Genomic DNA, 27,116 nt, shown 5'->3' on the forward strand with positions numbered 1-27,116 from the left:
TACTATTACATTGCAAAGGATTGCCAGAATCTGTAACTTAACTTGTATTGTTGAAGATCTACATGGAAGAGACTGTTTACATTGCTATGGTTTCACAGACTGATATTTATGATATGAATTAAGAACAGGTAAACTTATTGAAAAATATCATCCTAAACTGGTAGTAAATATACTGGTAGTAATATAATATTTCTATAGCTACTTTTTCATCAGTGACTATTTTACGTTGCCTAGAAAGGAGGAGGGGGGAATCTTAAAGCTGGTGATAAGGAGCTAATATATAGTATTGGAGTTTCTAAACATCTGCCTTTATTGTGTTTTTTTGTGTTCTGTAAACTATTTGGCTGTTACAGCACTAGACTGAATGAGACCCGTTCTTCACACAGAGGTTTGAGGGTCCCTAACTGGTGGATTCTGCCAGTTTTCCTCACTCCCCAGTACTTGGGACTGTATGAATCCTTATATGTTAAGAAGGAGGATCAGAGATGAACTGTACTGCTTTAGTATCAGGCATAAGCTGTTGCTGTAGTAAGAGAAGGAAAGGCAGAGACCGAGGATTAATGTCAGTACCCAGCACTAATACTGAATTTCTCCTCCTCTGTGAATATTGATTTCATACACTCACCCTAACAGTCCTCTTCAACTATCAAATCTGATATATTGTTGAGGTGATTAATATGTACTGCTTCAGACTGCAGGTTCAAGTGATTGATTGATTGACTGATTGATTAAATACTGTTCCATGCAAACACATCTGCACATGGAGAACTAGTATGTCAGGAGAAAAGCTTCTCTCTGACATGCTCGTTTTCTGTATGCAATTGCCTCTTTGTAAAAGATGTGAGCTCATGTGAACTCCCAATCTGAAATTGTCCCAATCTGAAATTGTACACAGATTTACCACCTCCATACAAATAACAAAACATGCTTGAAATGTTTAGTTTTCTTTCATACTTTTGTCCATTTGAAATGAGGGAAGTAAAAAAAAAATGCCTCTGATTGGCAGTCCAATATTAGCAAATATTGGTGATCTGTTGGCTTAAACACTGAGAGTTGTCTCCCTGGGGACTATAGGAGGTGGTGTCCATGTTTGGGCAAGCATATGTGATGGGAAATAGTAAGAAGTGTCAACATTAGGGGAACAGTTAAAGCACTCAACAGCAATTTGGGGTTTATTTTGTGGTTCAGTGTGCTCCTCCGGCTTCAGCACTCAGAAAAACAATTCGCCTTGTCTCCTTGGGTTGCGCAGATAATATTTGGCAGCACTATATAAATATTTGGCAGTAATATATAAAGCAAGGTGCCAAACTCAAATGTGTTGGAGGACTGAATTGTGTGCCCAGTGGAGGCACAAGGGGCAACACCCAGAATCTCTAATTGAATCACCAGTTTTGATTCCCTACATGATTCAAATTCAGTTTGCAACCCATCTACATCTTGCTTGCCAACATTCCTTTAGCATGCGGGTGGGGGGAGCCGGTGGTCCCTTCTAGAGGTTGCTGGACTACAATTCCCACAATCCTTGACTGTTGGCCACACTGGCTGGGGCCAGATGTAAATTCAACACCATATGGAGTGCTGCTGGATCCGTGTCACTGTTTTAGCAGCAGCACTATCCCACTTTCCTGCTCCCTCCTTCTGCCCGCCATCTGAGACTGCCTTAGAAATTCTTTGCCTTGCCCTTAAAAATCTACTCACATGTTAAAGCAGAGGTCACTAACATGGCTATCAGCTACAGCTCTCAACAGCCCCAGCCAGTATGGCCTATGATCAAGATGGATGGGTCTTGTAGTCCACAACATGCAGAAGACACCACCTTGGCTAACCCGGCAATACATTGCCCATTCTTCTAATTTAAATAGAAGAAGCTGATGTAAGGCATTCGGTGGTCATCCTTGATAGATCATCTCCTTTTCCCCACTTAAGTATGTTGGCTTTATAGTCCTCCAAATGTTTTAGGGACAATTTATGTGTGTGTAGTGGTAGATTGTGGTGAGCTGCAGTTGTGGGTCTTTGCAAGCCACCAGACTTTGTTTGCTCATTCAGATGTATAATATAAGGCAGTCAACCAGTTTTTATATCACGTAATTAATTCTAAAGAAGGCTTAACCCCTTCTCTTGTATCTCATGGCAGTTCAACTCAATCACTTCATATTTTTGAGGAGTTATCATAGTAGTGGCATATAGCACTGACCATAACATTACAAATTAAAGGAGCACAACTGCCCATGAATTTTTGCAAGCAAGTTGTAATATACAAAGAATTTCAGTTGAAACTAACAAATATACAGTATAACAAAATAAATCTAATGGATGCCTGAACTGCAGTTCCTGGCTCTGCGTTACCCTCCAGAGGATAAGAGAAGTTAATATAAAGTATTTTTGTTTTTCTGGTCCTAAGCCAAATGTTTTATATTCATATGTCTCATATGACATTGAACTCCAGCAGGAGAAGACAGAAAAGCTTTATCCTAGACCTTTAATATATTACTGGCTTAAGTAGACTTTTACACAGTGACCATGTTCTCACATCATCCTAATGGTTTAGTGCTACATGGATGAGCTGAACAAGCCAGGAGCAGGACTTTGACTGAGTTTTGTTTCGCTTCTAAAGAAAACTTGTTTTGCATTAGTAAATTTCATAACAAGCCAATTTAAAATGATGGGTTATGCACCTGGCTTCTTAAACCAATATCCCTGGTTCAAACATAGTGCTAAGGCAGCAGGAGTCTTTACAAAATGAAACTAAAATCTCCCAGTTGCACTGCAAGAGGAGTGGGGAATGTGTGAACCCAGTTATTTGCTCGGGCTAATCCAGACGTGTCCATGTAGTACTGAACCATAGTTTAGTGTTACTTGTGAAAATGATCTTCCTTTACTGACTCTTACTTGGCCTGGTTTGAGTTACAGATTTATCTACTAGATGGGCAAGATTAGTTGGCTTCTTCTTCCCATTCTTCCCCTCCCCCATGCTAAATAAATTCAATCAGGGCTGATTAAACTTCACATTTTAAGGCTGCAGTCTTAGACCTACATACCTGGGAGTAAGTATCTGAAATATACTCGGAGTCGAGAGTGAATTTCATGCTCTTTATTCAGCTCATATTCATCAAGGAGAAGAAGAGAAGACGAATGGCTCTTTTCCCAAAACCATCTGCTTATATACATTATTTACACAATGGGCCTTGCGTGATTGGCTACTTCAGGGCTACACCTGTGGGCCAATTATATTGTGGATTGACTTCTGCCTGCAGCCTGATTGGCTGCTCCTACAGGCCAATCAGGTAGCAGATTCACTTCTGCCAGCCGCCTGATTGGCTGCTCCAGCAGGCCAATCAGGTTGCGGATTCACTTCCACCTGGAGTTGGATTGGGTAGCTCCCGCTGATTCTGAATCCTATTGTTCTAGGATTCAGCTCAGTACATAACACCATCATTGAGCTTGATGGAATTTCCTCCTGAATAGACATATATAGGATTGTGCCCATATACTGTATAGCATTCCTATCTAGTACTTTAAAGGTACATGCAACAGTTTCACAAATCCTTTTTACCACCTCCCAGTGCTGTAACAGATTATAGAAACTATCTGGCAAATCAGGAAAACATACTGCAATATATATATGTGCTAGAATTCTTTTCACAGCTTTTGGGATAAGACAATTACTTCATTTTCCCATGAAGTAATGCATGCACACGAAATGCATTATAAACCAAGTGTGCATGCACACAAAAGCTTATACCCAGAACAAACTTAGTTGGTCTCTAAGGTGCTACTGGACAATTTTTTAATTTCTTACTTTTTTATATTTCGACTGTGTCAGACCAACACGGCTACCTACCTGAATCTAGATTCATTTTTCCAGTCATATTTGTATGTTTTCAAAGTCTGCATGTGAGCCATAGAGCGCTTTGAGGAGAAAGAACAGCTTTGCTTGGATTTACTGCTCATTGGACAAAAAGTATGTCTTGAAGTTCTGACACACTTCATAGGGAGAGAATATTCTTGTTTGTGTGAGATGAGAGTTTCCAGAACATACCTATGTGTCATTCAGAAACAAGACTTGCTGTTTTCAAGTATTATGAAGAACACAGGGTGCTCCCAGGACAATGGATTTTTATTATCTCACGTTTTTGCTTATTACATATGTAGAAACTCAACTTCTGCTCCATAAATATCATTCCAAAATCCATTTTCTGGCAATACCTTTGTGAGCCTGACTAAAATATCACAAAATAGTGTGCATGCTTTTGAGTTCTGCAGAATGGTAAACGAAGGTTGGAGAGGGGGAAATTGGCTGTGAGTGAAGCCATGGAGTCTCCATCTGATTACACACAGTCTCAAGAGGTAAACTGAGATGTAGCAGGCATTTAAATAGGCTGTGTTAAGTGCCATGTGGGTTTGGGTTCCATCAAATGGCTGCTGGGAAGAAGGAACATGACATGATTCTCTGAGAACATAAAAACCAGCTGTTATTCAGTCTGTCTGTGTCTTCAGGTGAAACACACAGGTTCCTTCATAGGAGGAAAACAGGGATAAAAAGAAACCAGCCAGGTTTCATATTATTGCTTATATTAATATTATGGTTCCAATCTGCGTATTGGCACAGTATGAGAGGGGAAAAAAATCTGCTTTCCATTGCAGTGTTTATGGTGTTAGTTTTTAAGGTATTATAATGCCAAGCCACTTTTGACAACTCAGGAAGATTTTTAATCTTTACACCTGGAAAAGGGCTTCAGTAATTAAATTTTCAGGACCATTCTGTTTCCAACCACCATAGTTCAGTCAGAACACTGAAACCTCCATTGTATAATTGTGACATAAAGGTTTTGTTCTGAGTTGTAGGTATATATGTGGGTGATTTGCAACACCTTCCTGAGTTATGGCCTGTTTATATAGAGTTATAGGCCAGATATATCTCCAGTCTTCTTCTTCCACAAGTTATTTATGATTGTTTACCTTTTACAACTGAGATAGTTTATAGAGCCAAGAATGGCTTGTCCATCGCCTTGAGTGTGTCATCTTTGAAACCTATCACTGCAAAACATTTGACAGTAAATGTGATACTGCTGAAAATGTATGGGTAAAAATTAGTTTCAAAACCTCCCCCCCCCCAATTTCTGAACTGTGTGAGATTCCAGGGGTTCCAGACGCTCATCCAGGGTCTGTGTTTTGGAAATGAGGCACAGCGGAGACTGTGGTTTCTTTAAGATGTATGGTATATTTACACATATATACAACCCGATCCTATTATGGAGGAGTTCATAGCATTAACATCCCAAGATGGTCTAGTTTCTCCCATCACCGCAGCCTTAGATTCAACCAGAAATGAACCATCCAGCTTGCTGTCTTTACCAGCCTCAAACCTTTTTCCAATCTAGGTCACATCACAGCCTACTCTAAACACTAAACTCTGGCTTTTTCTAAGAGCTGAAAGAGGAGCCCCGTTCATTTGTTGCCTTGCACAGAACCCCTTTTCCTTAGCTTTCTTAATAAGGCCAGCACAATTCCTTTGTTTTCTTAATGGCTCATCATCTGATTAGCTCATCAGGAAACTAGCCTGGCTTATATTCTTTTTTAAATAGTTTTTATTGAGTTTTACAATTTTATATTCATCACAGTAACATCATCTCAAATAAAAAGAAAAATACAATTTGCCAGCTTCCCCCACCCCCGACTTCCCTCAACTTCCTCTTCTGGTTTTTTATGTATTAACTTCTCCTGCATATTTTATTATACCTAAATATTGCATTCCTTAAATTGAATATTGTTATGTTCTTATCGTTTTAACACCATATTTGTTTTCAAATTATCTCTTATCCTTTCTTATTTTCCAATTACTATACTGTATCTTAATCTCTATATTTATTTTGTTAATTGTAAGTGTTTACTCAAACCCTGCTAGTGAGTCCATTTCTTTACAATGTTTCTGTAGGTACAACATAAATGTTTCCCAGTCTTTTTTAAAGTCTCTATTGTCCTTGTCTTTAAGTCTTTCAGTTAACTTCACCATTTCAGCATATTCCACCAGTTTTTCTTGCCATTCTTCTTTAGTTGGTATCTCGCCGTCTTTCCATTTGGGGGCTAGCAATATCCTAGCTGCTGTTGTAGCATACATAAAAAGCTTCCTTTGCTTTTTTGGCAGATCTTGACCTGTAATGCCTAGCAAAAGGGCTTCTGGTCTTTTAACAAAGCTTGCCTTTAACATTCATTTCATTTCATTATAAATCATTTCCCAATAATTTTTAATTATTTTACGATTCCACCACATATGAAATAAAAAGTGCCTTCTTTTTCTTTACGCTTCCAACACTTACTGGAGCCAGCCTGGCTTATATTTAACACTTGCTAAATCCACAGGTTCAGTGTTCTGGCACCCTGCTTAATACTCCAAACCTTAATTAAATTCTAACGCTTACTGGACCCAGGAATTTAGGGGAATCTGGCACCCACAAACTTATAACAATATTTTCATTTGCAATACCTTATAAGAAAGGTTTTTTAAAATTTTTGTTTTGTTTAAAGATGAAATAAAGTTCCTTAAGAATAATGACATTCAGGTTGACTTGAATGGAGCCTAACGAACTACATGTTAAATAAAAAAATTCCTTCAGTAGCACCTTAAAGACCAACTAAGTTTTTATTTTGGTATGAGCTTTCGTGTGCATGCACACTTCTTCAGAAGAAGTGTGCATGCACACGAAAGCTCATACCAAAATAAAAACTTAGTTGGTCTTTAAGGTGCTACTGAAGGAATTTTTTTATTTTACTTCGATCCAGACCAACACGGCTACCTACCTGTAACCAGAACTACATGTTGCATGTGAATGCATGGTAGTTAAAACCATTGTCCCTCTTTTATTCCAGGAAAACATTTCATGGGGCCGAGCAATTTGAAGATAAGCAGCAATAGTGATAGTGGGGACTTGATGCTATTCCTTTTCCAAATCCGCTTCAACCTACCTTCCTCCTGCATGGGGTACAAAACACATGTTTGGGAGAGGAAGGGATTTGAGGAAATGTCTTGAAGCAAGGAGAGAATGAATTTTTTGGCTGTTGTTTTGTATGATAATCCCATTTGAAAGTGTGTGTTTTGTGGTGAAGGTGGGTTTCATTTTGTTTAAACATATCTGCATGAAATGTGCAGCTAGATCTTTGGAGAACCCTATATCGTTGTTCTATATCTTTTGCTCCCCTGAGTTTCCCCACTCAGCTCCCTAGCCAGATACTGTATGGAAATAATTTGTAATTTTCTTTCTGGTGAAAGTAGCCCCCTTGCCCATCGTTTGCAATTCCTTCCGGAATTCTAGCATTGACTCTCCTCTGGTGACTCTTATCTTTATTCTTGGCATTTATGTAGCACTTTAGATTCTTGGCTCATAGCTGACACTGCCAGCCACTATTCTGTCCCAGTTCCTTATAGCTTTTCTTACATTAACGGAGAGTGATGATGGCATGTGTGCTGAAGTTGGACTGGATACATGCCAGGCAACAATCTATTAAAATATATATAATCTCTCCTCTGAAATTCACAGGGCTATATGGTTAAACACTCTGTCAAGTAAAATATACTTTTCTTTCTTTACTTACACTTGCCCTTCTGGAACCTGGTATCCAAAAAAATTGGCACGTGCTTCATTTACCTGTCTCTAACCTACATCTCTGCATATAATTGAGTGGAGTTCTTGTACACTGCAGTAAACCAGACACTATTTTGAAAACAGTTGGTGAAATGCGCATTTTTTGGAGACCGTTAAGTGCCCCGATGTCTCCTTTCGTGCCCTAGAGATTAACATTATTATTCTTTATATCATCTTTGCAGCAAGCCACTGTCGCCTCTCTCTACAAACAAAAGGTTTCTTTGTTTTCGCAGTTAAGACAAACTTGAATACAGCATAAGCAACAGTTATCAACTTCATTTAAAATGTTTTGGAAAGCAACTACCGCCGTTTGAAAGTATTTTTGCTAGCCAAATACTTTCTGAGAAAAGAAGACTTCTTATGCAAGTAACAGAGGTATACTAGGGATGATTGATTGAATATAAATACAGCAAAAAGGATGGTGAGATGAAGACTGCTGCATAGTTAAATGCTGGGGCATTTTACATACTTTCACCACTGTGCCATTGTGCAGCTTTGTTACTAATAACAGAAAATATACAACCCCCCCCATGTATTTCAGATTTTTAAAAAACATACTTGTCAGTTTTAAAACAGCTGCACTGCTTCTTCTTTCTGAGCATAATCCGGAGTGCTGGTGTTTTTGTTTGTTTGCTTTCTCTTAGGAACCTTGGTGCCTTTTCCTGACACGTATTAATATCTTCCTCTGCCTTCTATACCCCTGAAAGTGAGGTGGAATGTGACTGAATTTAGTGGTCTTTTTTTGGTAGTGGCACACCAGCTTTGGAATGCCCTTCCCAGGATGGCTTTCCTGGTCCTGAGTCTGTTGTCTTTTCAACCCCAGCTGAACTACATACTTTTATTTCTCTGGGTCTTTTGTTTTATTGAGGTGTTTAGTTTGGTTCTACAGTCAAACCTTGGTTTGCACCTACCTCTGTTTGCAACCGCTTCGGCGAGCGACCGCCGCGGACCTGGAAGTGTTTACATCCAGGTTCCGCAGCCTTGGATGCGCAGATGCAATCTGCGCAGCTCGCGCGTGCCCAGAAGCGCTCTGTTGGTGCTTCATGCATGCACAGAAGCGTACCTTCGGGGAGCGACCGCTTCGGCGAGCGACCGCCTCCGCGGAATGGATTGCGGTCGCAAACCAAGGTACCACTGTATTCTGATTTTATTTCTACAGTTTTATCTTTTAAAATGATGATTTTATGATTTGTTCTGTTTTCTTTTAAAACCATTTGCCGCTTTGAGCATTCAGATTGGTTGGCGTCTGTCTTGGGAGACAATGGAGTGCACCTGTGGAGGTGAAGTCAAACTGTTGGAAGCTTGCAGCGCCAGCTGTGGCTGTAGAGACCGATAAGGGAGAGACATTTTTTGTTGCAGCTGGGGCAGATGAAGGCGTCCAGTCATGCTGCAGCAGATACACCATGGCGTTTCTTCTCTCTGTGCTCCTCCCAGCAGTCATTCCTCCTCATTTGAATGGGGCTGGAACAAGAGCAAGAGCTAGATCAGAGGTGAGGAATTGAATACAGTCCATGTGCTGGATCTTTATCTCTCTCCACAGGTCATTGTGGGGTTGTCATGTGACTCTGTTTTCTTTTGCCCACATGGTTTCAAACTATAGTGGGAAAGGCTCAGCATTTTTCAGGCACCACCAACAAGAATGAGCTGGTTGTCATACTTGCAAAGCCAAGACCCTTTGTAAGTGCTGCTGTGGTCATCGATGCTTGCATAGGGCATGGGTTTGGAAGCACCAACAGTCACAGCACTTTGGGCCTTGTTGCAAGTCACAGAGCTTTGCGGGAGCCACCTATCAGCTGATTGGCAGGCCCTGCAAACACTGTAGGAGCTACGTCACACCTGATGTCACAGTGCTTGCAGGGGTGGAGGGCCAGTTGCTATGGTCTGCCCTTAAAGGCTGGTGGATCCAGAAGGTTCCCCGAGGTCTCTGGGGGCTTTTCCTACAGGTTTAGCTGGCCATTTTGTGGAAGCTCTAGTCACAGTCAGGGATAGGCTTAGTCCAGGCATCTCCAAACTGCGGCCCTCCAGATGGTTTGGCCTACAACTCCCATGATCCCTAGCTAACAGGACCAGTGGTCGGGGAAGATGGGAATTGTAGTCCAAAACATCTGGAGGGCCGAAGTTTGGGGGTGCCTGGCTTAGTCTGTTAGTGCAATCCTTCTGAAACATATTTGACCCAATTGTAAAGTCAGCTGCCCGATATTCTGGAAAGCTGACGACAACTGGGCTACAGTGCAGGGAGTGGAAAAGGAATAGGGAAAACTTGTAATGAGTGCTACCAGAGACAAATAGAAAACAATTATAGGGATTCTGTGGTGATCGTGGCAATGAAAAAGAAACTTACTTCACTGCCAGCAGAACACTTTTGAGCAATGAAGACCTTTTTGTATAAAGGTCTAGAGATAACCAAGTGTTAAGAGTCCTCAGAGGATCACTGAGACCAGTTTTCATTGCATTTTGCAGATAAATCACTCATATTGGCTCCAACTTGGATGCCACAGTTTTTTGGCAGAGTCAGAGATGGATGTAGCCAGGACATGGATATAGTTTGTACAGCTTTACGGTGTGGACAAGCTGCTTGGAGCCTTCATCTTGTTCTCTTAGTTCTTATCCTTCCCCATCTTGGCTTGTGAAATATGCCAGAACTGGGCCTGCTGTATGGACCACAGAAATAGTAAATGTTTCCTTGAGGAAGGGTATGCTCCCTGCTGTCTTGAAAAGAGGGGTTGTCAGGTCATTACTGAAGAAATTGAACTTTGATCCTATTTCCATTGTTGTTGTTGATGATGATGATGAACCATTCTTGAGCAAGGTGATACGAGGGTGGTAACCCAACTCCAGGCAGTATTGGAGGAATCCTAAGTATTTAGTTCTGTTTCAATCTGGTTGTCGTTTGGGACCAATCATGAGTGCTCTGGGCAGATAATAGGCTGCAGAATTCCGGGGGGGTGGGGTGGGGGGGAGGGAGGGAGGGAGGGAGTCACATCCTATAGATTCCCTTGCACCTCTCAGCAGATTTCAGTACCATTGACCACAATTGTCTTCTGTATTGTCTTGTTCAATTGAGCCTGGAGGCTGCAAGTCAGTGTTGGCTCCGATCCTTCCTAATGGGAACGATCTAGTACAGTGATGGGCAACCTTTGGAGCTTGGTGTGTCAAAATTCGCCAAAAAAAACCCGAGCATAACTCGGGTGGTGTGTCACTTCAAGAAAGAAACCACAATTTCACGATATTTATAGCTTAAATAACAAAAAAAATTATAATTGTTTCCCCTTTAAAAAGGGAAAAGGGGAGGTAAAAAAATTATTAAAGTTTTTTTTAAAATAAAAAAATATTTAAAAAGGAAAAAAATAAGGCAAAACCCAGAGGTCTTTCCCAGTGGGACTCTGGGCTCAGGCCTTCCTCCAACGGGTCTTCCTCAAAAAAGTTCAACAACTTTTGACCTGAACCCCCCAAAAGGGGGTAGATCACTGCCAGTTTTTAACTATGTGAGTAGATCGCAGTCTCTTGGGAGTTTGCTACCCCTGGAATAGAAGAACCAGGTAACTTTTTTTTAAAAAGGCCCATTTTCGGGGGCTTTGGGTCAAAGTTGTTGAGTGTTTTCAGGGAGGAGGTAAACTTTTGAGTTTTTTTTCAAGGGAAGCCACATCTGTTCAGCTTCTTTGGGGGGAGTCCAGTGTTCTACTGGTAGATTATGATTTACCTGTTGGACATGCCTGTCCTATTCCCTTGCCCAAATATGTATGGCTCAGAAAAGGGTCACCAAAAAGATTGAGGCAATAAAACAGCTCTTCTGTGAGGAAAGTCCAAAATGGCTCAGATGGGGGGGGTTTGCATCTTCAGGGTGCACAAGTCTACAGATTATTTTAAAAGCTATTTGACAAAAATCTTAGGCTTGAAAATAAGGGGAAATGAAAACTACCTATTTCTGGGGACGAAGTCGCACGGTCTGGATGATGAAATAGAGACGATGAGCGCGGTGCTGGCCAGGACCAGAACCGAGAGGGCGCACTGGGTCATGAGCTGGTTGCGCTCAGGCAGGGCGGGCACGGTGGTGGCCACGCTGCCCACCCCACTCGCATTGCTGCTCCGCGCCTCCTCGCCGTCAGGGGAACCGCTGCTGCCCAGGGCGGGTGCGGCGTCGTGGCCGCTGGGCACTGGGCGCAGTGGAGGCAGAGGACGGTGGCAGCGGTGCTGCTGGCGACGATGGCAGTGGCGGCGGCCTCAGGACCCCCTGAGCTGGGAGCGCTTCCCTGCCCCACAGTGCGGCCAGCAGCAGCAGCAGGGGCACACGCGCCAAAGTCCGATCTCTCCCTCCACGAAGCGCTTGACGGTGCCGCCTTCCGCAGCCTGCTCTTGGGCAGCCAATCCCCAGCACCTGTGCAAAGCGGTCGCATCAACCAATCCAGCCGCCGCCTTGAAAAACACGGAGGGGGATTGGCTAGGCGAGGTTGCTGACGCGCCCAAGGCATGCGCCGCCCTTCTTGGTGCTGGGAGGAAAGAGAGAGCGTCACGGAGCTGCCGAGCATGTTCGCTGGCAGCGGCTGAAGCTGTGCTGCCCTTAAGTTGCTCTCACTTGCCCTATACCTGTTTCACCTCGGCACGTGGCCGCGTGTCACCTAAAATGGCTATGCGTGTCAGTGGTGACACGCGTGTCATAGGTTCGCCATCAGTGATCTAGTAGGAGACTTCTGCTCTGCATCCTGTCTTTTTCTTATACAGTGGTACCTCGGGTTGCGGACCCAATCCGTTCCAGGGTGCCGTTTGCACCCAGAAATGTCCACAACCCAAGCTGAGCTTTTGCGCATGCGTGAAAGCACAATACAGCGCTTCTGCACATGTGGCGGAGCCCAGAAGTAAACACTTTTGGGTCTGCCGCGTTCGTAACATGAAAAAACACAACCCGCAGCGGACGCAACACGAGGTATGACTGTACCAGTATGACTGTGCTATATTGAAAAGAAGTAAGTGAAATAAAAGTGTTTAGAACTACTTTTGTTATTATTCTGATTACTTTGTACAGTATATAGTTCTAAATTATTTAAAATGATGAAAGCCACCATGGGAAAATATTGTTGCTCTACAATTGACTTACAGAACAAAATTAAATATTATGAAAATACAGTAGTGTAAATTTCAGAAAGTAGATGAGTTCTGATGTGGCTTTTCAGCATTCTGTTATTCAAAGGTTTCCAAATCCATGTGGCTAGTCCACCCCTATATATTATCTTGCAATAATTAAGAATATGATTAATTCTGCTGGTTGACCAGAGACCTTACTTTCTGCTCTGCAGTAAAAAGATAATCTTTAAAAGTCAGGTTGTCTCAACCTTATGTGTCACAAATGCTGTCTTCCAGCTTACTAAATAACAGTACAGTATCTAGGGGTGACTTTGCAAATACATTCTGAATTATTTATTTTATAAAGAATGAAGGGACTTGTGGCTCCTTGAAGACTATACACACACACACACACACACACACACACACACACACACACACACTGTGGGCTTTAGTGGGCCGCAGTCCATTTCAACAAAATACAGACACTGCTATCCTCAGTTGGCAGATCAATTCTGTCCATCAGACAATGGAAGAAAGCAGGACTTACAGAAACTGTTGACTTTATACATTAACAAATGCACTAATGATCAGTTCTTGAAATATACCATAAGACAGTGATATTTTATATAAACGAGTATGTTGAAATGCACAAGTTGAAGGAGTAGCACTCCTCTGTTGTGAAAACCCTTCTATTGGAAGCAATTTAGGATTTTAGTGTTGTTGTTTTTTAAGCCTAGGGTTTTTGAGACACTAGGAGGAGTTCAGGCCTCTATGTTCAACAAGAGCGTGATGTGTCATTTTAGAGACTACGCCCATAAAAATGCCTAGTGCCATTAAGTCCTACCGGTAGCTCATAGCTGCCAAGTTATCCCTTTTTTAAAGGGATTTTCCTTTATGCTGAATAGGCTTCCTCGCGAGAAAAGGAAAAACTTGGCAGCTATGGTAGCTGTGTTAAAAAGCATAAAACAAGTGGTCATTAATTCAAGTCTCCAGAATCCTGTCGCTAAAATCATTTACCTGGCTTGTTACTTAGCCAATGTGAAGCCCTTCCTCAGATCCCTGCACAGGTTTCCTGTTCCCTCCTGCATGCTTCCAAACTCCTTGTCGCTACTTTCAAAAGTCTCCTCAGGTTTGTCACATCCTGTTTTTCTGTTCTTACCTCCTGTAACCTCCACTCCTCCTACTCGACTCCTCAGCATCTCACAGGTACATTCAGAGAGACTACTTCCTCAAACAACTCTATCTGTTCTCTCCTGATGTTTGTTTATGCTGGGATTTTTTTTCCTTCAGCCACCTCTCACTTTCTTCAAATCCTCCTTTAAAACCCCCCTTTTGCTACAGAGAGACCACCTCAGTCTATTGTTCTTGCAATAATGATTTTCATTTCATTTCATTTACAGCCGTGATCAAATAACCTTTGATTCAAATAATGTTTTAGTGCAATACGTAAGGCCAGCATTTTAATAGATTATTTGTTCTTCTACTATGTATTAAATTAATTTTCTCTCTCTCTCTTTGTGTTTCACAGATCTTCAGGTCAGTAAAAGGAACAGAAGATTCTTCGGAATACTTTTGCAACCCTGTGAGGGAACCACTAACACCTCAACACCATGCAGATTGGCGGTGCAGAGGCAACGGCCCTTGCGTAACACCATGTTTTCAAGGAGCTCCTGAATACTGTGCTACTTTACGCAGGACTTCCCTTTCCAATTTCATCACTGGGGCTCTACTAGAAGCAACCACGTCACTGGGAGCTAGAAGTGGTACTCTAAATATTTTAGGAGGATCAACTGGAAAGACCATGCTAAAAGGTAATTAAGGGAAGTTTAATAATCTTTGACAGTGTGGCAATGGGGGGCTCCTACGGCCTCAAGTTTTTCTCCAAGTTGGAGACGATAAACTTATTGGATTGATTGTATGCTATCCCCGAGTTCTAAGAATTCAAAATAACATTGTATATATTTAAATAATTACATGTGTGTTAAATCAGTGGGTCAGATCCAGACTTAAGTCATGCTTAGAGTAGTCCCATTGATTTCAATGAGTCTACTCTTAAGCAGTAGACCCAACGTTTTTAATTCGCTTACATGGGAGCCAAAGGCTTTCACATTCCAGAATTAAGATTGTATAATTCTCTGCTTACAAAGGAGATTCTACTGTTTTTTGTAGTTTTATTTTAATTGGAGACTTGGAAGTGGGGTTTTTTGTGGGGGGACAAGAAATGCTCAGAACACTAGCATAAGCATCACATGCAAAGGCTGAGATGACATAATCAGATAATGTCCATTGATTACCGTTCAGCAGGCAGCTTGATTTTGCTTTTATGCTTTTATGCTCTGCAGTCTTTTCCTTAATGACCCCAAACGTATTGCACATACACTAAAGCTAAAAGTCCATGGGTGAACTATCCTGGTTTCTATGTAGGGCAAGTCATGCCATTGCATTGTTGAGTAGGTTAGAAGTGTGTAGGTGTACATCTAGAATTTCTTGCTTTTAAGGATTGTAAAACACTTTAGATTATAATGTCAACACACCACCATATAAAGATACTGTGTTTCAAATATGCTTACATTAGGGGAAGTAGCGGGGGTTAGAGCAGGCCCTAATGAGTTTGGAGTTAAAGAACAGAGCAGGTCATAACTGTTTTGGATACACTCAAAATATATTTCTGTCTCTGTATCAGATAGCCAAGATTGTTTATGTTCCTGAATGTTAGCGGGTCTTTTGTCAAAAGATTTCTAAAAACAGGGATCAAATAAATACATTTTCCATTTTTAGTACATAGATTGTTAACAGGAAGCTGTGATGGATGAATATTGTTATATTTAAGTACCTCCGTGGTAGATGGCTGAATGCATTGATGTACAAAATGACCTAGATATACTTTGCTCTTTACTCTTTGTTTTGTGAAAGAAATATGTAGATTACTAAGGCTTGAACTACATATTACATGGCTAAGCTATGTTTCCATACCTTGACTGCAGCTTTTGCACTGCAAAGGAGGTTGTAAGGAGGCAATCTGTGGGGGAAAACTAGTGGGTGAATAATGCTTCTTACATTATTCACCAATTTGCTACAGCTTCTCCATCCTCTCCTCCTGCACCTTCTCTCTCCCCCCCCTGCCACGATTTTGCAATAGAAACACAGGTCTAGAACCCTGGAAGTGCAAGGGAGGCCGCAGTTAAGCAATCCTTTTCTGCTGTTTATTGCACACAACTTGCCCCCTTCTGACAGCATTTTTGTGGCAGATAAGCAGGATCTGGGCTCTGGCAACATGACTGTCATCTGTTTCTGAGCTTCTCTCTGTCCTTCCATTTCAATTTCCATACTCAAATCGCCTTTCTTAATATTGGATCTACAAATCAATGATTCTACAACCTCAAACATCTATCATGCACTTGTTAAGCGTATTAAGATATAACTTAATAAATATTTCTTATGTAGTGATATCCTTGTTTGCTGTTTCCTAACCCTATGATCAAAGGAGGTGATTATCTCTTTCTAGATATGGGGATAACCTGATAAGGTGGGGAATCAGGCTCCAAAGTGCTGCACTCAGGGCTGCATATCATTTATTTCGGTATTTTGGGGCAGCTGGCTTCAATCATCACTTTCTGTTACTTCCATTTTAATGGCTACTAATTCCTTAGTGTTCTCATTTGTTTTCCAGCCATGCTCATAACTATTTCTGGTGTGCTCCTGAATGGAGGAACGGATATATTCACAAAACTATTTGCATGAATGCTCTGTCGGTACTTAATTGGTGTAATAGAATCAACAAATTAGAAAGGGGATACCTACTAGTATGAATGGAAAAGACTGAAGTTGCTTCTTATATACAAATTCAAATATGTGCAGATGTGCACTCCTTTACGCATTAACAGTTAAATAATATCCTATGTGAACAAGCCCTAAAATTAATGATGTATTCTGTGTGAATCTCTGCAACTCTCCTTTATGAGACTGTATTTTCATCTTCATATGTCTTTAAAGCTTTTTTCATAAACCAATAATGAGTTCAAAAGACATTTTGGAATACTTGATAAAACAACTCTGTACTCATGGAAACTAGATGCCTTTTTTTCAAACACAGAAATAACATTATGAATGCTGATTTAAATCAATTTACCAGTATGAATTAGACATGAAATAATTATAATGCATCTTTTACTGAGGGTTGGATAAGTTGTGTCCAGTGGTGAACAACCAGAGATGGTGGAAGCTATAATTAAACAACATATTGAAGTCTACAGGTTAGGACACCCCCTGCTTTAAAATATTTTATTGCCTGTATGTTAAGATCAATTTAGTATTATTGATTACAAGGTGTGCAGTTCCAAGATATGCTCTTGGAGCGCAATCCTACATGTTTACTCAGAAGTACGTCCCATTCAATTCAGTGACTTTCTCCCAGGTAAGTGGGTACTGTATAAGATTGCAGCCTAAGTCCCATTGATTTCCATGAGGTGTCAGTGTTTTCATTTTGTGTGTGTGACTAAGACTTTAATCCGACACACCCATACTTGGGAGTAGTCTCATTGTAGTCACAGGGGCATGCTTCTGATTGGGCATGTACGGTATATACAATTGCACTGTCAAACACGTTTACAAATACTTAGACTTGGATTTCATGTAGATTGGATTGCTTCTCTTAGTAGGAATGTCTACCTGTCCTTAAATGTAAAATAACTCCCGTTGAATTCTTAGCGTTTCAGTTTTTATCTGAGAAGTGGGTAACCTGACCTTTTTGCATGTCTTCTTTGTGGCTTAAAGAAAGCATGCTAGTTGTGCATTTTGACAGTTCGTACTTTCAGACTGAGCAGCTGTTCCTGACAGCTAGGACAAACAAGTGCAGTATGTGATATTCTTCTGCTTTTGAAATTATCGGCCCTTCTGGAATTTAAGTAGGAAATCAAAAGAGCAACTCTGTTTACTGGTAAGATTAATGTTCCTATGGCCTATATGCCACTGACTTTTAAATTTAAAATGAAAAAAAAATATGTTTCTGAGATGGAGATAAGAAGAGGTTGTTTTTACTGTCATGTACTGTGACCTGTGTACAGGTTTCCATTCCATGGAAAGGAACACCTGACATATAGATACAGTATTTGCTTTTTCTTAGTCGTCTGTTAGTGAATTCATGGTTTTCAGATCACAGCCTTGATGCTTAAAAATAAGCAAACAGGTGACACTTGCACCTAATATAGGTAAACATTGAAATGCATGAGCCTCAACATTCCTCTACTGTAAGTGTAATGTTGTTTAGCCATTTTCTACAGGTGTTGCTAACTCTCATTGGATGTTTCGTTCAGAAAATCAAGTTAACTGATAAAACATGTTTTCTTTGCTAACAAACAAATGTTATTTGGAATAATTTGCAAGTATTTAATCACAAGGGCTGACTTATACAGTTGCAGTTGACTTCAAAACTAGGGGTGGGTGATACTGTCAATTTCAGTTTCTCATTTTTCTAACCTTAAGTTCAGTTCTCTATGTTTCCATATTAATTTGCAAATTCTTTTTCTAATAAGTTCTCATATAAACCCTTCACCATTTTAGCATGAATTTCTCCTAATATGCACATTTTTTTCCTATGCAATTTTGCCCAGCGTATACATTTGCAAGCAATTTTCTCTCATATAATGCATTTTATGCACACTTTACTTTGTATATACATTTTGGTACATATTACTTGGTTGGAGAACAACATTGCAAAATTCAGAGAACTGCAAATTTGAAAGCTTCAGTTTCAGTCCACATATTGTTTCAGGAATGATAATTTGGATATATTTGCCTTAAGTATGAACTGAATCAAATTTCTCTCCATTTCACACTGCTACAATTCTTAGTGACACATTTTCACTCCCTTAATATCTTGTTTGTTGCGGTGTGGGCACAAATGTTAACATTTGTAGGTAATGCAAGCCTTAAGAATAATGGGTTTAGATATCACTTGAAGCATTCCTTCTGTTACAATCACTGCCCAGTTCATATGTTTCCGGTCCTTCAAGTCATGTTTCAAGGTAGTCTCACGAATTCTCTCACATGCCAGATAATTTCTGTTTGGCTCTAACCATAATTTGCTCCATTTGGACATCATTGGTTATGTAAGCTGCGGAAGGGGGAAGGGAAGGGAAGCAGGAGTGAATGGGGGAATATCTGATCCTGCAGCATGTTCTTGAACATCCAAACCATGCCCTGGAGGATCAGGATCAAGATGACTGTATTGAGTCACTAAGCTCAATTACATAGCTGTTGTGTTACAGAATTACTGGCACTGTCTTTGGGATTCCAGAAAGATGGCTAATAATAGCTGTCCGGTTTTAAGACTTGAATGGCATGATATAATACTTATATAATATCACCAACAGATGTCATTGTGACAAGAGATCATAAAAGTTAGGCTAATTTTAATTGCCCTATGGTTTGTGATAGTTTTTCACATTTGTGTGCACAGGAAACGTCATCTTAAATGGGAAAGCTAAATGCTATTTATTATTTTCTTTTCACTAGTGCAATAATAACCTTAGTAGAAACATAACTCCATTAGAAACATTTGAAAACATTTTATTGTATGTTTACTCTATTTAAACTTTGTGAATTTCCTTGATAATTTTATATTGGAAGGCAGTATAAAAATCTGATTGATAAAACAAAACTAAAGCATTTTGTTTTCCAGTAAAATAGTCCCCACATCAGTTGAAATGCCATTATAATATTCTACTTTACTCAGTGGAGGCAAGCTCACATTGCACATTACATTGCTTGTAATGGTGCCCCAACATTTTTCTCAAAGTAAAATAACATTATGAGAAGAGGATTTACAGGAGAAATGTGGTAGAGGAGTCTGTCCAAACCCACTGTTTCTCTGCTTCAAGTGCCGCATACAACAAGCATTTATTTACCCTTGCAGGATTCAGGATGAGTACCGTAGTAGTCAAACTTCTTCAGTATAAAAGTTTTGATTCCATTCAAGGAATAAACCTAAATCAGCTGTGAACAGATCCGAGGAAGCAGGAACAAAACAAGGAAGACCTTGTGGGCCAGCGGCTGTTTCAATGCGGCTAAACCATGCCCCTCACCCAGCTGGATTGGCTGGCTAGGGGGCATGACGTAGGCCCAGGACTCCAGTGATGCAGGGGGACCGGCCACACACCCCTGCAAGCGTGGGAAGTTATTCCTGCTCACAACCCCTCCCCTCTGGGAAGAGGAGAGGCTCTGTGAACAGAAGCGCTGCTGAATTAATAAGGAAGCTGTAACTCTCCCTTCCCACCCATTCTATTTTCTGGAACACCTTGCAAATGACAGAAGATCAAAGAAAATCACCAAGTATTGAAAATTACCTTTTTTTTGGCATTGATGAAGTCAGTAAAATTAACAAAAGGAAGCTACACTGTTTGGTTTCTGTACAACAGCCTCTTAAAATACACCATGCACCTGCAGAGTAGGCACACATTTGTGGTTGTTCCAAATTGGTGCCATGACAAAGGAAATAAGTGGTGGAGAAAAGGCAGCAGAGGTTAGTAGAAGAAGCTAGCGGAAATAGGTTTTTTTGGGAAGGGAGACTTCAGTTCCTAAATTTGTTTTATGAGTATGTTCAAAGACTTGAAGCAGGTAGAACACATATTCATCTAGTTAGTTCTTTTTGAGTGACATATATTGCCTGGCTGTGGGACCAGATCTTGAATTCTAGCCCCGGTGAGCCCCTGGACTGATGTACTCTCTGTATCCTGTTAGGAGATGAACAAAAAAATTTAGGATATAAGGATGAAGTTGCTGGAGGGTGGGGTGTTCAGCTTTCTGCATCCTAGAGCCCCATAGAAAAGGAGACACCGCTGAAACAGATACAGTCTTGATTATTAAAATTAATTTTTGGTGAGGTAAGTTGTTGCAGCACCTTTCAGAAACACCCTATAGATCAGAGTTGACTAATCTCCCGTTTAGGGGCCATAACCGTAAGGCAATGCCAAGTGACCTTCAAAGAAAGTGCTGGGTTGCCTTTCCACCTTTGTATTATATTGCTCAGTTTTCCCAAGACGTTTTGTTCATATAATAGGCACTATATCACATCATTTATAAAATGGGGTCACAAAACAATTAGGCAAAGCAATTTTCAACTCTGCAGGAAGAGCTTGACTTTCACCATTACTTCTTTTTTTAGTGTGTGAATTGCTATTACCACACTGCTGTGCCTCATTATCTCTGACTGTTGTATGGAGCAATTTTTAAATAATTGAAAAAAAATGTTAAATCTGGGTCACAATTCTACAAGCTTCTTCTGCACTGCTTTGGTTTAATATGAGAAGCAATTATGCCGAGACCATCTAGGTTGGAGTTATTATAGCAGGCAACAATGCTGAAACCAAAGTTCAGGTTAAATATACTAGCTTTCTGAAAATTTTATTACAATTTCTTGAAATGTCCAACTCTCATGATCTGAAACATGTGACCAATGTACTTCACTAAATAGAACGGTAAAACATGGTGATGTGTGCAGGGTAAAAAGAAAAGAAAAAACAACCATTGATGAACTAGATTTTTTAATGTAAAGATTGTAAGAAATAGTGAATTCCTCTGTTGATATATAGAGCAGCCTTTGCCAAACTGGCTGGTGTTCACCAGATGTTTTGGACTACAACTCTACATCAGCGCCAGCCAGCAACTGGAGGCCATCAGCCAAGTTTATGAAGGCTAAGGTATAGGAATAAATAAAACCCTGATATGCAGTCATTATTAGCGAACACAGACAGTGTGTAGGAGGGGAAATGACAGAGCAGAGATGCAGTATTGAGAACCTAGCTTACAAGAAAAATAAAAAAAAATCTTGGCTCACACACTCTCATGTGTTTTTAAAAAATTCCCAGGCTTTCATACAGAGGGAAACTTATATAAATTACATACAAATTCTCCAGCCACAAAAATGACATTAGAGCTGAACTAGAGAATGAGGCCAGCCAAAAAAGGGTTTTTTTAATCCTTCATTGTGCCTTTTTTTGGGGGGGGGGGTAACTAGCAATTATAAGCCTGAGACACATTCATCCCATGGGATTTCTCAGATAACATAATAATGTGTAAGTTATGTGGATACTTTAAAAAGGCAAGGACATTAAACTATTGCTTTCTGACTGAGGGTTAGGCAAGCATGGACTAATTGCAACTTGCTGGCCGACTGATTCAGAACAGTCCAAGCGACAACTTGAGGTAATTTTTCTTTGTTTTTAGATGGCATGATTAGACCTAAGAGTTAGTTATGAGAGCAAATATCCCTCCCTCCCTCCCTCCTACAGTCCTCACTTGAGAGAAGTTATTTTATAGTGTATCAGACTGGAACAACCTGTTTGTCCCCAGTATGTCCATGCAGACTTGACTAACATTAAAAACAAGCAAAATCCTGGCTTTCTTAATACAAAACAGTAGGCTAGACGCTCGGCTTTGCCCTCGCTGGTCCTGGAAGGATCCTTTTAAAAAATCCCATATGCTCAGAGAATTTGTGCCTGTTCATTGGGGGAGATAGGAAGCCCAGAGCACTTAATTTTTAGATGTCCCTTTTATGAAAAGGCACATAGTGAGACCATTGACCCCCTGCTAGTGAGGCTCGCTGACCTCCCAGAAAAGCAAAAAATTGATCGTCTCCTGTTAGGCAAAGATCAAAAGACGATCCGATGGTCGCCAGATTCTGTGTACAGATCTGTAGGCACAGACCATCCCCTGATCCAAACTAGTTCATCAAGAAAATCCCCAAACTCGGTCCCTCGGGTGATTCTGGGTCATGTCTCTGCGGTAGCTTATCTCAAAGTTTTTAGTGTGTCTACACTTATCGCATTTATAAATATTAAATTTACCTGTTGTTCAATGTTTTAAATGTTTGTGTTCCTTTTGGGATTGTACCCCCAAGTGTGTTTTATATGCTGGTCTCTGACCGTAATAAATTATCTACCTATCTATCTATCTATCTATCTATCTATCTATCTATCTATCTATCTATCTATCTAACAGTAGGCTGTTCTTGGAGAGATTACTTTCTTATGCATTTCATTCAGAATTAGTCTTTTAAAATATTTGCACAGCCTGCAAAGCATAAGGATTTTTTTTATAAAAAAAATTGGCAGCAGCATCTTGAAGAAACATAACTTTAAAGCATGAAAACGAAAGTTGGTGCACCCTCAGTTCTGCTGGCATGCCAGGACTTCCATGTCCTCTCCTTTGGCAACTGTGGAACTGATTTGGAGGGCATGTTGTTGGTTGGAGGAGATGAGAGTCTATAGCAGGGGTCCCCAGACTTACCCGGCTTTGGACCGGTGCCCGTCGCGCCAATCGCACGGCAGGCCGCAGGGTGGGGGAGTGTGCGCCCATGCGCATGCGCACACACACTTACTGGCACGGTGGCGCGCTTCCAGGTCGGAAAAATCGCCGAAAATCGTTTGTGCGCATGCGTATGGGCCTCCCCCCGACCCGGAAGTGCCTCCCCCCGACCTGGAAGTGCACCGGAAATGACCTCTTCTGGGTTGGGAGAGGCCCATACACATGCACACAAATGATTTTCGGCACTTTTTTCCGATCTGGAAGTGGCGCGCTGTAAGAGCGGGCAGGCCGGATTGGGAGGCCAATTGGGCTGCATCTGGCCCGCGGGCCGTAGTTTGAGGACCCCTGGTCTATAGCATGCGCAGAAGTCCATTGTACCAGTAGAGCTGTACCACTGGGTTCCAGCAACAAAGCTTGCTTTTCTCATATTTTCAACAGATGAATACAGTGTCTTGTTAATGATAAACATTGCAGATTGTGAGAAGTACAGTGGTACCTCGGTTTGCGAACACAATCCGTTCCGCGGAGGCGTTTGCTCACCGAGGGCAAATGTATGCGCGTGCGCGAAGCGCCGATAGAGCGCTTCTGCGCATGCAAGCACTGTGCAGGTCCCATCTGTGCATCCGACGCCGCGGAACCTGGATGTAAACACCTCCGGGTCCGCGGTGTTTGTAAACGGAGGTTTTCGTAAATGGAGGTAGTCGTAAACCAAGGTTCCGCTGTATAAAGGAAGATCTTACTGGAAAATTTAGGCAGACAAATCAGATGTAGCATAGAACATTTCAGGGAAGAACAGTGTTACAAGGCCATGAACCCATATCTTACAGGTATATCACTAGTATTGGGATCTTTACTGGATAGTTTTGTAAGATAGACTGACTGCAGTGAACCAAATTACCTTATTGGTGTTGTGGAATTCAGCAATGACCCAGAAAGGTCAATATGAGTGTGCTTGGTTTGGAGAATTAACAAAAGTCACACAGTTTGTATAAGCTGAATGCTTATTTATAAAATTACCTTAAAAGCAAAATGAAGGGCTTTGCAGCTTGACATGCAGATATAAAAGTATGTAAGGCAAAAATTATAAGCAGTGTCAGGAGGCAGGTGAGATTTGAAAAATAAGAGAGGCAGAAAAAGTCATACCGTAGTAGCTAAAGAGCACAGAAATTGTATCTAGCCTTTATCAAGACCAACCAAGATTTCACAAAGTTGGGAGCAAGATGTTGAGCAACAATGTAGAAAAAGCTATGGATGATGTGGTTGCCAAAATGGAGAGCAGAAGTAATTAGTTATGAAAATGTCATTAGATTAGCTCCTCTAGATACCCTAGGGGGTGGTGGTGGTATCATTTAAGCATGCTAATGGTTTTTAAGTGACTGTGAGCATTTATCTTGAGCCTGTGGCACAAGTGGTGCCGGTTAGTTGTATGGGTACCACTTTGGTGTAGGACCTCAGTTGCCTCCAATTTAGTTTTTCAAGCAGAAATGTTCCTATTAGAAAACCAAACTCTAATCCTTTAAATGGAAGCTGCCATAATACAGATTAAAAGGCCTATTATAAAATAAAAACCTCTGGGGAACAGACTAGTGTTCTAGGTCTGTCTAGTGGTCTAAATGAGGGCAGAGGATTCTAGTCAAGTTCAGATGTGGCCTGACACCAGTACTTGCTTCTGTGAGCTGCTATGCAAGCTCTTGTCTAAACTTGCAACAAGACAGGCATATAACCACTTCCAATGTTATGATTTTCATCACAGGAATGAATTGAAGGTGCAGTCATATGAGGACAAAGAGTACCATTTGGAGACCAAGATAAAAGCTTTGTTTTCAAAGATCTTCAGAATTCTTTGGCCTGTTTGTTCTCAAACTGTAGCGTTTTGATTTTGTCCTCACAACGTGTGAGGTAAGAGAGGCTGAGAGAGAGAGGGTGATTTGCTCTGGAGGAAGGATTTCAATAGGTTTGTTACAGAGGAAGACTTTGGAACAAGCTAGAGGTAAAAGTAAAGGGACCCCTGACCATTAGGTCCAGCCGTGGACGACTCTGGGGTTGCAGCACTCATCTTGCTTTATTGGCAGAGGGAGCTGGTGTACAGCTTCCGGGTCATGTGGCCAGCATGACTAAGCTGCTTCCAGCGAACCAGAGCAGCATACGGAAATGCTGTTTACCTTTCCACCGGAGCGGTACCTATTTATCTACTTGCACTTCGTGCTTTCGAACTGCTAGGTTGGCAGGAGCATACACTTTGTGCATGCACACGAAAGTTCCTACCAATAACAAACTTAGTTGGTCTCTAAGGTGCTACTGGAAGGATTTTTTATTATTATTTTGTTTCGACTATGGCAGACCAACATGGCTACCTACCTGTATCTTCCTAAACTAATGTTACTCTGTTGTCATTGATTTGGAGTTTCCATTAGATCAGATGTGCTGAGTTGTTTATTCCATTGAACTCTGTCTTATTGAGAGGATGGTGGTAGCCATTAAAATTCATTGTTATGTTTCCTATCCTGTCTCCCTACCTATATTGCTTTCCATTTCATGATTCTGTGCATCTAGGAGTGGAGAGTTATGTCTTATGGTAGTATGTTTCATCGTAGTAGCTTTGTAGGTACACAAGCAAATAAATTGTAAAAGGAAGAATGATTGACTTAGCTTCTCAGAGCCACAGTCTCATACACTGCTGTACAAAAATTCTGTTAGTTTCACTATGCATATTTACTAAGGAAAAATTCAGCCAGCTCAGTTCACCAAGCCTATTTTTTTTGGTTGGGCACACAGAACCCCAACTATTTACTTAGTATTCTTCACTGTAGTTTCCTGTTCACATTGGAATTTTACTCACATCCCCCTATTATTTTGATGATGTCATATTGTGGTGTGTTTGTGAGTTTCCTTGACACAGAAGTGGGGGAATCTTCACTTGGTGCTGCAGAGTGACTGAGTAAATATCAATTATTTATACCACTTGGGAGTTACCCTGGAGCAAAACAAAAACAAAAAAACCTTCCATTTCTGAAGCAAATACAATTATTTTACTGCCCATCTGAAAGTAAGTTCATATTGCTGTTGTAGACATCATAGTTGAACTTACTGTTTGACAGCCTTCATATATGGCAAGCATAGGCAAACTCCGGCCCTCCAGAAGTTTTGGGACTACAATTCCCATCATCCCTGACCACTGGTCCTGTTAGCTAGGGATGATGGGAGTTGTAGTCCCAAAACATCTGGAGGGCCAGAATTTGCCTATGCCTGATATATGAAATAGTTGGCAACAGTCATCAATTGGTGAGCTGCCATGATTGCTACATTAGCGGATGATAAAGTGGTTCATCATCCATAGACTGATGCTGTCTGCTTGAAAGTGTAATTTGCCTGTGTCACAGGAAATTTTATGCAGCTGTGTTGGAGGACAATGAAGTATAGATATTGAAAAGGGAACTTCAGGTGCTATCCACTTGTAATAATAGAATATTTAAGTGTGGTTTTTTTTTAAAAAAAAACCCATAGTATGTCATGCATTTATTGTGAAATTCTGGTTAATAGGTGGAAGGAGAAAATCTACCTCTTTTAAAATTTTGTATTTTGTTTATTTTTAGAACGAAAATTGAGTTCCTCTATGGCTGGATCAAATGCCCTTGCTTCCACTGTAGCTGGTGTCAGCAAAGAACTCGTAGAACTTCAGCATCTCATTCAGTTTCCAGAGGAGGTTGCTAGTATTCTGACTGAGCAGGAGCAGGCTCTCTACAGAAAAGTACTGCCCATTGACTACCTCTGCTTCTTAACCAGAGATTTGGGGAATGCTGAATGCCAGAGCAAACTATCAACTCTTAAGGCTTCTATTTCTGCAACTCTTCTTTCTTCCCCAAATGAGGAACACAATGCTGTTGAAGATTTGGTGGCAAGATTCAACGAGGTAGGGTGAGGATTTTGATTACATATGTACATGGTTGTTTTATTTTATCCTTTGTTTGTGGAGTGGGTAAAAGGTGCATTGTTTCAGTATTTGAGAGGAACCTGGGCATAGGGCCTACTGATGGGGCCCTTAACCTGGCGGGTTTACTAGCTGGTGGTAGCAGATGGCAGCAGTGGCTGGGTTTAGCAGCGATTTCAATTTCC

At 41.0% G+C, this 27,116-nt stretch overlaps 1 protein-coding gene across 9 annotated transcripts in view; it reads left to right on the forward strand.

Annotated features, from left to right (window-relative positions):
* PLCE1 (phospholipase C epsilon 1) overlaps positions 1–27,116 on the forward strand; it is a 150,778-nt gene that overhangs the window by 51,263 nt on the left and 72,399 nt on the right. For all 9 annotated transcript variants that reach the window (XM_060274861.1, XM_035137904.2, XM_035137907.2 and 6 more), the window contains 2 exons: positions 14,230–14,512; positions 26,597–26,913. In XM_060274861.1, coding sequence (XP_060130844.1) covers positions 14,230–14,512; positions 26,597–26,913 — 600 coding nt within the window. The remainder of the gene's footprint in view (positions 1–14,229; positions 14,513–26,596; positions 26,914–27,116) is intronic.

The sequence above is a fragment of the Zootoca vivipara genome, chromosome 5 (assembly GCF_963506605.1).
Source record: "Zootoca vivipara chromosome 5, rZooViv1.1, whole genome shotgun sequence".
Lineage (NCBI taxonomy): Eukaryota > Metazoa > Chordata > Lepidosauria > Squamata > Lacertidae > Zootoca > Zootoca vivipara.